Source organism: Polypterus senegalus, chromosome 5 (genome assembly GCF_016835505.1).
Source record: "Polypterus senegalus isolate Bchr_013 chromosome 5, ASM1683550v1, whole genome shotgun sequence".
Classification (NCBI taxonomy): Eukaryota; Metazoa; Chordata; class Cladistia; order Polypteriformes; family Polypteridae; genus Polypterus; species Polypterus senegalus.
Window position 1 is genome coordinate 166276640 of NC_053158.1, and position 14299 is coordinate 166290938.

At 35.3% G+C, this 14299-nt stretch overlaps 1 protein-coding gene across 12 annotated transcripts in view; it reads left to right on the forward strand.

The window, feature by feature from the left end:
* Positions 1–14299, forward strand: part of dip2ca (disco-interacting protein 2 homolog Ca) — a 537137-nt gene that overhangs the window by 422703 nt on the left and 100135 nt on the right. For all 12 annotated transcript variants that reach the window (XM_039753594.1, XM_039753583.1, XM_039753587.1 and 9 more), the window contains 5 exons: positions 207–309; positions 3294–3358; positions 11774–11867; positions 12511–12630; positions 12851–12965. In XM_039753594.1, the coding sequence (XP_039609528.1) occupies positions 207–309; positions 3294–3358; positions 11774–11867; positions 12511–12630; positions 12851–12965 (497 nt within the window). The remainder of the gene's footprint in view (positions 1–206; positions 310–3293; positions 3359–11773; positions 11868–12510; positions 12631–12850; positions 12966–14299) is intronic.

Below are 14299 nucleotides of genomic sequence, written 5' to 3' on the forward strand. Positions count from 1 at the left end.
TTTTGGTGTTTATACCAGTTGAACATATACTATAAAACAGCAATGACCAGTTTGTCTGCTATAAGACTGGACTATGAAATCAAAAGACTCTTAACAATATGTTACTAAAAGCCATCAACTGCTATTTTTATGGGTGATTTTGATCAGCTATACAGTACATTATGCATCTGTAAGCATGGTGAAACCTGCAATTTATTTTTCTGCAGTACAAAACCTGTAAGGATGGAAGTGTGCTGGGAGTGACTGTGACAAGAATTGCACTTTTGACCCATTGCCAGGCTCTTACTCAGGCTTGTGGATATACAGAAGGTTAGTATTAAGGACTTTGTGATAAATTGGTTAGATTTATTTAAGTTGCTGCATTAGAGCTATTTGTTTTCTTTTGTTTTATTTCATTTTTGCAGCCTCTGATCAATTACTTTCTTGATTTTTGTAATACATTTCAAATTGCTAAAGTAATGTGTCTCTTTTAATAAAAACAAGGCCTTTCTCAACCATTAGCATTCCACTTTATATCTTTAGACTATATAGAATAAAAGTACAGGGTGGGCCATTTATATGCATACACCTTAATAAAATGGGAATGGTTGGTGATATTAACTTCCTGTTTCTGGCACATTAGTATATGTGAGGGGGAAAACTTTTCAAGATGGGTGGTGACCATGGTGGTCATTTTGAAGTCGACCATTTTGGATCCAACTTTTGTTTTTTCAATAGGAAGAGGGTCATGTGACTCATCAAACTTATTGGGAATTTCACAAGAAAAACAATGGTGTGCTTGGTTTTAACGTAACTTTATTCTTTCATGAGTTATTTACAAGTTTCTGACCACCACTAATGTGCTGCCCATTGTGTTGGATTGTCAATGCAACCCTCTTCTCCCACTCTTCACACACTGATAGCAACACCGCAGGAGAAATGCTAGCACAGGCTTCCAGTATCCTAGTTTCAGGTGCTGCACATCTCATATCTTCACAGCATAGACAATTGCCTTCAGATGACCCCCAAAGATAAAAGTCTAAGGGGGTCAGATCGGAAGACCTTGGGGGCCAGTCAACTGGCCCACGACAATCCACTTTCCAGGAAACTGTTCATCTAGGAATGCTCGGACCTGACACCCATAATGTGGTGGTGCACCATCTTGCTGGAAAAACTCGGGGAACGTGCCAGCTTCAGTGCATAAAGAGGGAAACACATCATCATGTAGCAATTTTGCATATCCAGTGGCCTTGAGGTTTCCATTGATGAAGAATGGCCCCACTATCTTTGTACCCCATATACCACACCATACCATAAATATTTTTGTTCCAACAGTCTTGGAGGGATCTATCCAATGTGGGTTAGTGTCAGACTAATAGCGGTGGTTTTGTTTGTTAACTTTACATAAAACTTAACATAAAAGTTTGCCTCATCACTGAACAAAATCTTCTGCGTAAACTGAGGGTCCTGTTCCAATTTTTGTTTTGCCCATTCTGCAAATTCAGTGCGCCGATCTGGGTCATCCTCGTTGAGATGCTGCAGTAGCTGGAGTTTGTAAGGGTGCCATTTGTGAGTAGCTAATATCTGCCGAAGGGATGTTCGACTAATGCCACTCTCCTGTGACATGCGGCGAGTGCTACGCTGTGGGCTCTTGCTGAATGAAGCTAGGACAGCCACTGATGTTTCTTCATTAGTGACAGTTTTCATGCGTCCACATTTTGGCAAATCCAACACTGAACCAGTTTCACGAAACTTAGCAAGCAGTTTGCTAACTGTAGCATGGGAGATGGGTGGTCTCGTAGGGTGTCTTGCATTGAAATCTGCTGCAATGACCTAGTTACTGCGTTCACCAGACATCAACACAATTTCTATCCGCTAACCTCTGCGACATGTCAATGGTTGTACACAAAGAGAAACTTGTAAATAACTCATGAAAGAATAAAGTTACGTTTTTCTTGTGAAATTTCCAAGAAGTTTGATGTGTCACATGACCCTCTTCCTATTGAAAAAACAAAAGTTGGATCCAAAATGGCCGACTTCAAAATGGCCACCATGGTCACCACCCATCTTGAAAAGTTTTCCCCCTCACATATACTAATGTGCCACAAACAGGAAGTTAATATCACCAACCATTCCCATTTTATTAAGGTGTATCCATATAAATGGCCCACCCTGTAGACTGTAATATCCAGCCATATTGCTTTTTATTTAAACTAATTAGCTTTATTGTATTTCATTAATATTTTGTTTTGCATTCTTTTTCGGTACATTTGTGTGTAATGTGATAAACACTTATATTAGCTGTTTACCCTTGTGAAACAACAGACCAATTTTGTTGTTACGTAGAAAGTTGTTCATTGAGATACTGTATCTCAAATAGAGCATGCTTTATTGTTTTGAAAATTTAAAAATCTCCTATTTAAAAGCATTGGCAAATTTTCAGATTCACAGAGAAGCATCATTTGTGACTTCAACTGCAGATTAGTTTACCATTTCAGATTCCTCTTGAGAGAGGTTACTTCACTTTATATATTTTGTATATTTTCCTGTTTTCCTTATACAACAGCTGCTTCTGACAGCAAAACAGATCCCCTGTACAAGTTAGTCAAATGCTAGCAGAGGCACATGTGCATGAAGCTTGTACAAACCAGCTCACTTGTCATGTCACTAGAGGTAAAAGTAACCCAAAAAAGCCAAAAGCCACTTACACACCTACTATATTTGTATGAGAAAAGGAATTATGTAGGTGTTACTCTGTAAGAATAAAGTGACCAAATAAAAACAACCTTACGGCCAAGAATCAGACCTGCTCTACATTATTGTCTAAAGCAACCAACAACTTGATTGAGACTTGAATAAAGATTTTAAGCCCCCATCAGGGTATTTATTTAAAAATGTAATGTTTAAAATTTGAACTACAGTCTTCCATAAATCATGTATAGCCAAAAACTAATAATATATTACACAAGTCCCCGTATTTTACAGTACTCAAATTGGAATCTGCTGTCTACAACAGCTATTTAGACACCACAAACTTTTTCACACCTTGTTTTTAACTACATTATACTGGAAACTATTATTAAGAAGCATGTATTTACTGCAGACTCATTTAATTAATTACAGCCTGTTATCACTGCTGTTTTGTATATGAATCTTTTTTACAAAAATAATGTAATAAACAGAAATGTCATGACTAATTTTTTGATGAAGTAACTAAAATTTTAAATGCTTCAACTTTTAGAATCTGTGCATAGCTGAATATGGCACATTGCGTGCATTTTCTAACTTGCTCTTTTTTTATTTTGTTCCTTTAGCTGAGACAATTGTGAATGTACTTGACTTTAAAAAGGATGTTGGTCTTTGGCACGGCATTCTCACTGTAAGTTTATTTATCATGGTGGGATTGTGGTCAACATTTCAAAATGTTCAGTTCAATTTAATTTTATTTTGATGTTGTTACAGTTCCTTATGTTTTATGGTCACATGTTCTGGGTATGGATACTGATTTCAATAATATAGTGTAGACTCTCAATAATCCTCAAGTCTGTAATCACTGTTTTATCGGTAACCCTTAACTGTCCTACAATTGCTTATTCCACAAAATAAATTGCAGTGGACCAGTTGAGTTGGATCTCACTGAATTCCAGGTATTCCCAAATAACTTTAGACTTTGGAACAATGGTATTCAACCAGTTGGCCGCGCTGTGAGAGCTTCCGAAGTGTGCCATGCAAATAATAGTGTAGGACACCTGGGTCAAAACCTGAGAGGGACAGACAACCTTCTTGGGTGGTTGAGACCTGTCAGAGGAGGATAGGACTACCCAGAGAAGCTAGCATAAAAGTAGCTCTGTAATTGATATGTTGCAGAGACAGTGCTTAGAGCACTTTGGGTGCATCTTCTAGCTACTAAAGTCCATGTGGCTGGGTGTATGGTCGCCAGCTAGTCTCACAAGTCCTATGGATAGTGTGCATATGAGTTGCCTCTGAGATATTGAGGGTTTGGCAAAGGGACAAAGCCGCTGGGGATGCGCCCAAAGTGCTCACGATGTAAAGTGTCTTTGAACACTGATTTTGGAGCTACTTTTTTTCAGTGGTCTCAGTCCTTCAGACAGTTGAGGAAGTGTACAAGATATGATTTTTTTGTGGTTAGTAGAATAGTTGTGTGTCTTGGGACGTTTTTGGTTACAAAAAGTATTCCACTACAGTAAAGAAGTTGGGAAACATCTAAAAAGATGTGCCTGCAACAAAACAATACATTACAATCAAAATCAACACTGACGAGCGTAGTTTGTGAAAAGGAAACCACTGCACTTAAAAAGTCAGGGGTTTCAAAATAAGGAGCTATACAAATATGAAAGATGGCATTCCACCTTGCGTATCATATTTGAAGTGTATGCATTGAGACAGAGTTTTTTCCCATTAAGCAGACACCCTTAAAATCTAAGTCAAAGTTCAATTTCATGGATATATATCTAATTTTATTTTACTATGCTATTTACTGGCGGGCACTTCCATATTTACAGTGGAATGTGCTGTTTAAAAGATGTGTAACAAACAAGAGGTGAGAACTCAGTTTGAAGGTAATGTGTTTAAATGTATTTATCCGTTTATTATAACGGCATTCAAAATATCTGACTATTTTATAAAACCTCTGGTGGGTGCGGCAATTCACGGTAATCAGTGCATGCTCGAAATCTCTTTGTTAATTACAGAAGCTGATTATACAAGCTAACAACCAGCCTGGGATGGTTTCCAAGCAATGTCAGTTCTTAATCATGTATACCATCTCATTTTAATGTTATCTTGTAAAATAAAATGCAAAATACATTGTTCCGGGGGTATACATTATGCCAAACATTGTACCATTGCAAAAGTCACTGTCTCTTTTAATTCTATCAATACAGAAAATGATCAGGCAAACCAGGAAAGTATGCCTTGATATAGTTTCCTGTCGTAAAAAACACAACTTATAAACACAATCTAAATAAATATCTTGGGTATGTTTTTTTCTAAAATTAGAACTGATCTTTTTTCCCCCATTATACTGCTTAGGCTTAAACAGAACAACTCACTGTTCTAATCCATCCTAAATAAATGGAGTGTTCCATTCTAATTAATACACCATTTTTAATTTATTGTAAATTCTTTTTTTCATTCAGAGAAGATACTGCTTTTCTGTCATTTGGTTTTTTTTTTTTATACCACACCATTATCTATTCTATTGATCTATTCTCTTGTTCCCAGTGTTGAGTAAGCGGTGAAGTAAACACTGACTGATTCTTAAAAGTCAAAGCACAATATATAGATTGTGGTTCACTGGCTGGCACTTATAATTCTTTGCTTATTTATTTAATGCAATGCCATTCCTAGCATGCTCCGTCATATTCTTGTATCTTGTTTTGGTGAGCAAAATTTATAGCTTTAATGTGAGTTTGCCCATTATACTTGTTTTTTATGTTTGTCCTTAAAGTTTGTTGAAAATCTGGTTTATAATATCTTTCTTGAATTAATCGGCCCATCATTATTACATCATTAAATAATTTCCAAATTTTTTTAATATGAACTAAATGGATTAACTACTGCTTTACATTTAATAGTAAAATGTATTAAGTATATTTTTGCATTACTGTATCTTGAATGTTTTACATCAGAATGTAAATTGCATTTTCTCATTTTGCATAATAAAAATCAGAATTATTAAACATTGTTTTCTGTGACAGTGCAGGTCGGCTAAATGCTCCCTATTGCATTTGGGGACCTCTTAAACCTGAAACAGTCGATAGTTATGACTGGGACGAGCCAAGCAAATGAGAACACTCACACAAAGCAAGGGGATGGTGAAAAAGTAGTCTAGTACCTTTATTAAAGCCAGTCAAGATCCAAACAAAAGTGTCCCAAATTAGTGTAGCTCAAAGTACAATGAATAAATAATCCAATAACTCGACCAACTCCCAGCAGTTGCACTAGCATTCACATCCACAAAAAGTGAGCCGGCCAGTTATTTATTTATCAAAAGGTCCTCTTTTTCTAAGCCGTAGACCCGCTATACCATATTTTCCTACTCCAAAATGTATATTTTGCCATATTTATTTCTGCTTTCATGACACAGACATGTAAGAGAATTAATAATATAACTGAACTTTTGTATTGTTTATTTCTCATTATTACAAAGCATTTAGTTAACCAGGTGAGGAAGACTATAAACTGATATCTATATAAGTTGTTAAGAGAAAAACTGGGGTCTTCAATACTGCATGCTCATTGAATGTCTACTACTAACTAGTAATATGGTTGAAAAGTGTTACAGAGCCTGACGATTATAAGAAAGAAAGAAAAGAGCATGCAGAAAAATGGAGAAATGCACTGAAAGAGATATATTTTTTTAGCTCCAAAATGGCAGGGGTTATTGGTCACACGCTGGTAAACTGCAGTCCTTGCCATAAAAAATAAAATGGAAACACAAATCATTCCATGACGAATGCTTAGTAAACAGATCTTTGAAGAAAAGACCTCTAAAACCTAGCTTTATTTGAGGAGTTCGATGTTTGCTTAGATAAATAAACTTCTTTTAATCACAAAATGGAGCTCTGCATTAATTTATTAGTGTCACTTCGTGTCATTAATTTGTCACTATCACTACTACTGCTACTGCTTATAAAATAAACTTTTCAAATTGCACACCTCCCATCCATCACGTCTTTCAGCAAACAAAAAAAAGAATGCAGTTACTAGCACAGTACTTTATTTTAAGTTGGGTTTCCATCCCATAACCCTGTACAAAAATTAATCATTTTTCAAGTGAAAAGCAAAAGAAATAACAGATACTTATTAGGTCTCCATGGATGAATTATTAGACATAATTTATCTCTCTATTATATAAGAAAAATCTTGGGACAAGACAAGACTTTTTCAGAGAGTCGAGATGAGATATTTTTAGAGAGAGAATTTCACGTCCCGCGAGGTGAGACTTTGTGCCAAGAAATGAATTAAAAACCTAATGGGTCCAAGCGGGGGCGGAAGTAAAAGACAAACAGTAGAAGAAGACAAGACAAAGAGTAGAAGACTACTTAGTTAAACGATTGGTCATATTAGAAATTCTACAACCAATAATTGATGCAAATCCATACGTCCAAAAGTATCGCACTTTACTTAAAATTTATCTGAAAAATACAGGCAAAGATGTTTTCTTGGATTTCTATATGAATCGGAAAGATCATGCTCGCATATACAGTATAATAAACCAACATGTGGCGAATTGTCAGCGATAATAGTTTCGAAAGACAGAGATATCAAAGGCAAGAGTTGATATTTGTGTTTTTTCAAAAGCACAGTACAATCGTCACAAGCGGCAGGGTTGGCGAGCGAAGTGAGCAGGGGGCAGAGCCCCCTAGTTTTCAATAGAAAAAAATAAAAGAAATAAATTTGGTATACTCGATTAATATAGAGAGACAGAGCAGAGGAGACAGATATAAAGTAAGGTACAAGCCCATCTGTAAAATGAGGTTATCCCAAACAGATGCCAGGTATTATACTTAACTAGAAAAAGATATGCAGTCCACATGTCTTCACTAAAAGAGCAAACACGTTGGTAAACATGACACAACTAGCCTTTTCTTGCAGCATCTAATTCTATCCTTGACAAAATAAGTAACAGCTCCATTAAAAAAAGAAAAAAAATGTTAGCTTAGTATTTCCTTGACAGCAATAAAAAGATTAACACATAGAAATCTGCATAAGCGTATTGACAATTTAAACCTAATTAATAGTTAACATTTTAATTTTTACAACTGTATGCTATACACAGGATATGTTAAATAATAGATCAAGGACATTTAATAATACCCAAATATTACAGGTAAAAAACAAAAAACAGTGCTTTAAGGAAGATTTTTGGCTTATTGAAGATTTTATCTGGCTATCCATTATCAAACTAACTTAATCCAACTCTGGGTTAAAGAATTTACAGCCTATTTTAGTAGAATCAAGCAAAAAGTCTCATGCATAACGACGTGCGAAGAATTCACACTAACACGGTGTACGGACAAAAGCGGAAATGTGCATACGCACAAAAAAAATCCAGATGCATAAATCTATGCGAATGCCAACTTCCACGTTCTTCCACTACATAAATCCCGGTCAGCGTGAAAAGTAACGCATGTGCACGCGCCTGCTCTCCCACCCTGTCTCCTCCCAGAATTACCCGAATTACTCGAAGGCTCAAGTTCACAAAGTCGCACAGTGCCCAAAATAAAAAAGAAGCTGTCAGATATCAAAGTCTCTGTGAAACGGCGAGTCGTAGCCCACCGTCTGAGTGTCATATGAAAGCTTATTAGGGTACAGAGAAAACAAAATAGGCACACAGTGGGGAAAAAAAGCACAAAATGTCAACTTTAATCTCCACTTTAATCATGTAGTTTATTTTGTCACTAAAGTAGAACATCATAAACTTCATCTTAAAATCGTTTAATTTACTAGTCTATCAAATCCCATCTTAACTAAAGTAGCACGTTAAATGTTTTGTTTTTTATTTAATCTTCTATGTGTGGGAATCACTACATGCTTCTTAAATTGGCTTTCTCTTCGTCCGACAGGACACAGCATCCATTGCATTCATGATATTGCAGCTCTCTGAATGATTAAAATAGTGAGATGTATACTTGATATAATTTTCATGATGATAGGAGTTAAAGCATATTAAAGATGGGAACACGGTTGCGCAGTGATTGTTCTTGCCTCACACAAGATGCTTGTTGCGCGACCTTCGATAAAATAATTTATTGCAGCAGTACTGTCTCTTTCAAATGTTCTAACCTCCAATTCCTCTCCTTCCTTTTCTTTCTCCAAGTAACCAATTGCCACACAATCAGCTCTGTAATAGATGTTAAGCCATCTGTAAGCTTAGAACGCAGATTCTTCAAAACTTTTAAGGTACATTGAAATATCTTCGTAGTATATATTCAGTTATTCCATCCATCTGTCCTTCCCTTGTAGCGCCAGCGCCAGCAAGAATACAGCGTGAGGCAGGAACAGTCCATGAACGGAGCACCAGCTCCTCACTAGCGCTGCGGCACTATGTCCTCACATATTTAATTATTAACAGTATAGATTATTTAAATGAAGATAAAGTTTTATCTGTATAATAAACATATTTTGCTACATTTCATCTTAAAAATTATATTGTTATCATATGTAAATACACGCTTTATAAAGTAGCTCAGGTTGTGCAATATTATAACTGTATCACAAGTTTACAGTGAGGTAATTGTACTTATAAGTACAAAGCGTTTTACAAGGAGAAATTGATGGACTGATTGAGTCCGTTTATAGTTCCTGGGATGAAACTGTTTCTGAACCGCGAGGAAAGGCTCTGAAGCGTTTGCCATGCGAGAGCAGTTCAATAGACAGCATGTTTGAGGCAGCGTGTGCTAGATGCTGTATACCGATAATTCTCTTTCCAGTCAGCTGCTGTAGAGCTGTGATTCCCCACTCAGATACAGTGATATAAATACTCAGAGCGGTGCAGTGAGAGTAATATGGAAAAAGATGATCTGCTATGGCAACCCCTAATGGGAGCAGATGAAAGAAGAAGGTTCAGTGAGAGTAACAATGCTAAAGCAGCTATTGTATTTAGAATTGTTTGGCCATTCTGTGGACCATTATATTGTTACAGGTTAATTAGAATCAGATGCATTAAACTAATAAACAGTATGCGGTTAATTTCAGTGTATTTATAAAGGCGCGTCAGGGATATAGATCTAAAAAAGAAAGGGAAACCACACTGGAACAGTAGCACTGCTTTGACGCTGGGTGCCGCCAGTTTGCAAAATTGAGCAGAGAACTTGCCTACGCCAGGGTTGGAGCTACCATGAAAATGTGCGTGGCTTTACGCCAAGTTTAGGTTTTCTACATCGCAATTTGAACATGGAAACGTTCATATGCAACATTTTTGTGCGTTACGCACTGTTTATACATGAGGCCCCAGCAAAGAAAAACTATAGGAACAGCACCAGGGATGTTACAGTGATTCAGTTGTATCATAAAATATTTTAACAGTTCAAAACATTATGTATTTATTCTCTTGATACTATTTCTGCAAATAAGCTTTATGTTCTTTTGTATGTTTGTTTTCCACCATGGAAAAATTAAGTTTTGCCAGAATTTTTGCAATACATTTGTAAACTGGGCAACCCATCTCAACAGGATGTCTCTTAAAAAATGTAATTGGCATTGTGTTTAGGTTGATATCAACTCAATTCATTTATTACCCTGTATTTTAAATATTACATTCTGTATCTTCAAAATAGTTTTTTAGTGGTTTATTGAAATCAAAATACATAAAAAAATAAAAGCATTAGAAGTAGCAAGCATTTTGTCTCCTACACAACATATAAACAAGTGCAGTAGGAATCTAAGACTAGCATTAACTTAATCACAACATAATGTTGTGAACATTTTAGAAAATACAAAAATCAAAGTCAATTCCATGCGGTAAAAAGGCAGGCAATCTTTTGGCTGTGAAGAAGTTCATTTTAGTGCTAAATTAGAATTACTTTTTCTGCTTTTGGCAGATGCAGGCTGAATGAAATTTCCTCTAACTCCAGGCATTATGTTACATGTAAATATAGTTCATGTTTTGCCCACTATCTTTAGTACATTTGTGAAATGCAAATCCTGTCTCTCATACAGTCCTGTATGTTGTTCTTTCGGTGTCTGCTACATTATTGCAAGCTCGCACTTATCACGTCATACAGGAGCAATTAGCATTGACCCTCCCAGTTCAAATTCCATCCTTCCTTGACCTTGCTTATGCAAAAGACATGGAAGTGCATAGGTTTTAGATACCTCTGCAAAAATGTCTCTTTAGCCAAAATGGAAACAAAACTGAGTGTACAAGTTTAATTAGTTTCAACCTTTCACATGCTCCAATATTTTTAATTAACAGTAGCATTAAAAAAAACTAAAGCCTAGTCCAGCATTTCAATCTGATCAACCATCCAGTTGAGTTCACTTTTGAATGATATTAGCTTATTATGTGTCATTTAATTTTTAATGCTATATTACATTTTATAGTTGCACATTAGTAAAATCTGAGTATAATAGTTTTTCTTTAAGCAAAAAAGTTGCCAAACTGTAAATAAAAGCACTTTTAGTGTTTAAAGGGCAGTTAGTGCGGTGTAATGCCTAAGGAATTAGACTTTAAACCCCATGGTTGTCATTCCTTTCCTTCCTATGACTTACTATCTAATTGTGAGAAAGTCATCTGTTGGTACTCCAACTAGAAAGAATATCTGTAAAATTGTAACATAACTGTATCCTAAGCATGTGATTCACTTTGCATTAAGGTGTCAGTCTAGCGTAGTAAATAAAAAAAGCTATAAAATTGGTCTTAAATACTCAATATAATCATAAAGTGCCGTCAATGTGTGTTGCAAAAATCAGAGTGTACATTTCTAAAAAGACTTTAGTATTTGACAGATACCCCAACTGTTATTCCATTTAATCAAAATTAAGCATATGAATTCTGTTAGCATAAAACCTAGACTTGTTTCCAATTTTCTGTTTTAACCAAAAGCCATCAATTTAGAAAGTGCAGTGTGCTCAAAAATCTTGTGTTAAATGTAGAACAGCTTCTCCCTAGGTGAGAAAGAAAGTAGATTTTTATTATCAATATACTGTAGATTATATAATTTTCTTTACTTACAGCAGCAACTCTCTGTTCCATTGCTGTATGAATAGTAATGCTTCATAATACATTAAAGCTAAGATCCTTTGTCTTATACTTTTTTCTTTTTAGAGTGTAATGAACATGATGCACGTAATCAGTATCCCATATTCTCTAATGAAGGTGAATCCTGTCTCCTGGATACAGAAAGTGTGTCAGTACAAGGGTATGCAACACTTCATCACTTATTTCTTTTTTTGATTTAGATTGGAATTAATTTATTATTATAACTTTATCTTACATTAATTGGCATTCACCTTTACTGCTGATGGCAGAAGTGATGTGTATGTGATAGTCATCAATAGCTGTGGGCAGCGTAATAGATGCTACTTTAATACACTACTCTTATCATCCCTCTCCTAAAAGCTTAATGCAACATGATTCTGCAGAAAACTACCATAGTTTTTTGAATAAGGCATCCTATACCAGAATTTTAAGTACACTCAGTCCGATCATTTTGATTTGAGGTAGTGTTTTCAGGAGTCACGTGGATGAATCAAGTTCAATTGGTGGCAAATAATAACAATTTGGTAGAGTATGTCTTTTCTCTTATTATTTAATATTCACATTAAGTTGGTTTTTTCAGTAGTTGAGGGCTGGAACAGGGAGTTGAGCAGGCCTTCACTGTAGTAGTTAAGGCTTGTGTTGGATAAGGGCAGTGTTGATTGAGGATCACTAATAATTGTAATGATCTGTACTACTGGAGGAAAAAATTGTATACTTTCCCGGAGAAAAAAATGTAGTGATTATGAATAGGTGTATATGTCTTAGAAATACGGGGTTTAATTCTTTTTTTTTTCCTTGTATAGCAAAAGTAGCATGTGTTAAATCAAGAGACATGCATTGGGCCTTGGTGGCACATCGGGACCAGAGAGATGTTAATCTGAGTTCTTTGCGCATGTTAATAGTGGCTGATGGGTCGAACCCTTGTAAGTATTATACTCTAATAAAGATATTTTGCCAGTGTTATTTTAGATTGTATATGTGTACTAGAAAGGTAGCCAGATGACGACAGGAATTTTGACTTTTGTTTTAACAGTATTACATCTTTAATGATAAGTGACTTGTTATAACAGAGAAAGTCTAGACATCTAATCAAACTGGTTTGATTGCAGAGAGTTTCCTTACTTGTTTTTGTTTTTGTCTTAGGGTCCATTTCTTCCTGTGATGCATTCCTCAATGTCTTCCAAAGTAAAGGTCTCCGACAGGAGGTCATTTGTCCTTGTGCTAGTTCTCCAGAAGCTTTGACAGCGGCAATTAGAAGGTAGGAAAAATAGCTACAGTTTTCTGGCTGCACATTGATTATTTGCTTTTTGAAATCCCATGTTTAAAGAAAATTTCTAATGTGTTATGTCAATGAGTAATGATTTTTTTCTTCTCAGTTTTTACATTTTTAAAGTAAATAAATTTACTTCCAAAAAACACATCATCTATAGCTTTAATATATGGTCTAAATTTAGATGGATTGGTGACTCATGTTTTCACATACTGGTGGTTTTTGGTCATATATTAATGTAGAAGTGTTTCTTTAAATTGTGTTACATTTTCTCTACAATATACAAATCCTTCAAAAAATGCCAACTTCTCCCTTGTAGAAGCTCCAAGCCGTTGGGTCAAAGTTTTACATCACAGCAGAATGAGAAGATAGTTGCAAATGGCTTTTTTTTTGAAGGCATGTAGTTTCATAAAATATATTACAAAACAATTTATTATGTTAACCTTTGAAAAAATTTTGCAAAGAGAGAGACACAGGACAAACATGAATTTAACTGAGTTTGATTAAGCATTGAGGACATGTATTCAGATTAGTGGAAAATTAACTGAATATCTGTGCTTCTTAGTATGAGATGGAGTCCAGTTTTATCAAAGAATGCCCAACTCCTTTTCATGGCTTTACTCTCTTTGAAAACAGAAAATATAGTTGCATTCTAAAAATACCAAATATATTAAGGGAAAGAAGATTAAAACGGATATATGCTGTAAGCCTGATGTAAAACATAAATCAAGATTAATTTGGTAGCGACTAAAGGGCACTCACATCGGTGAAATGAGAAAAAGATGTTTATAATTTGTGGAACATTCAGAAAAGGCATAATTCCAAAATAGTGGTTTAGGTTTTTCTCATCAGATATGCCACAGTAAATCAAAGTGCAGCTGAATAGCAGTTGAAGTGCAAAGATTATCACTGACGTATAGAGTTTAACAACAGTTTATAGGTGATCTCTCAGATTACATTATTACATTTGAATTATTCAGATGCAGTAAAAACACAGGAAATAATAGAATCTCATCCTGCCAGCAATGTATAGGCAAAAATAAGATGAAGAGGATGCAAAATTGTTTTAAAGTTTACAGTACTTTGTAACATGATGTTTATGGTCAGTCATGGAGTTCCAGAAAACAGTAGCTTATAAACTCTTTATGGCGTCTATGACTGCTGGAGGGAAAATCTATTAATGATGGATAGATAGATAGATAGATAGATAGATAGATAGATAGATAGATAGATAGATACTTTATTAATCCCAAGGGGTTTGATTATGGCTTCTTAGAATAGCACTAAAAAGAAGTGGTAAAAATGACAAGGAATCAGAGGTA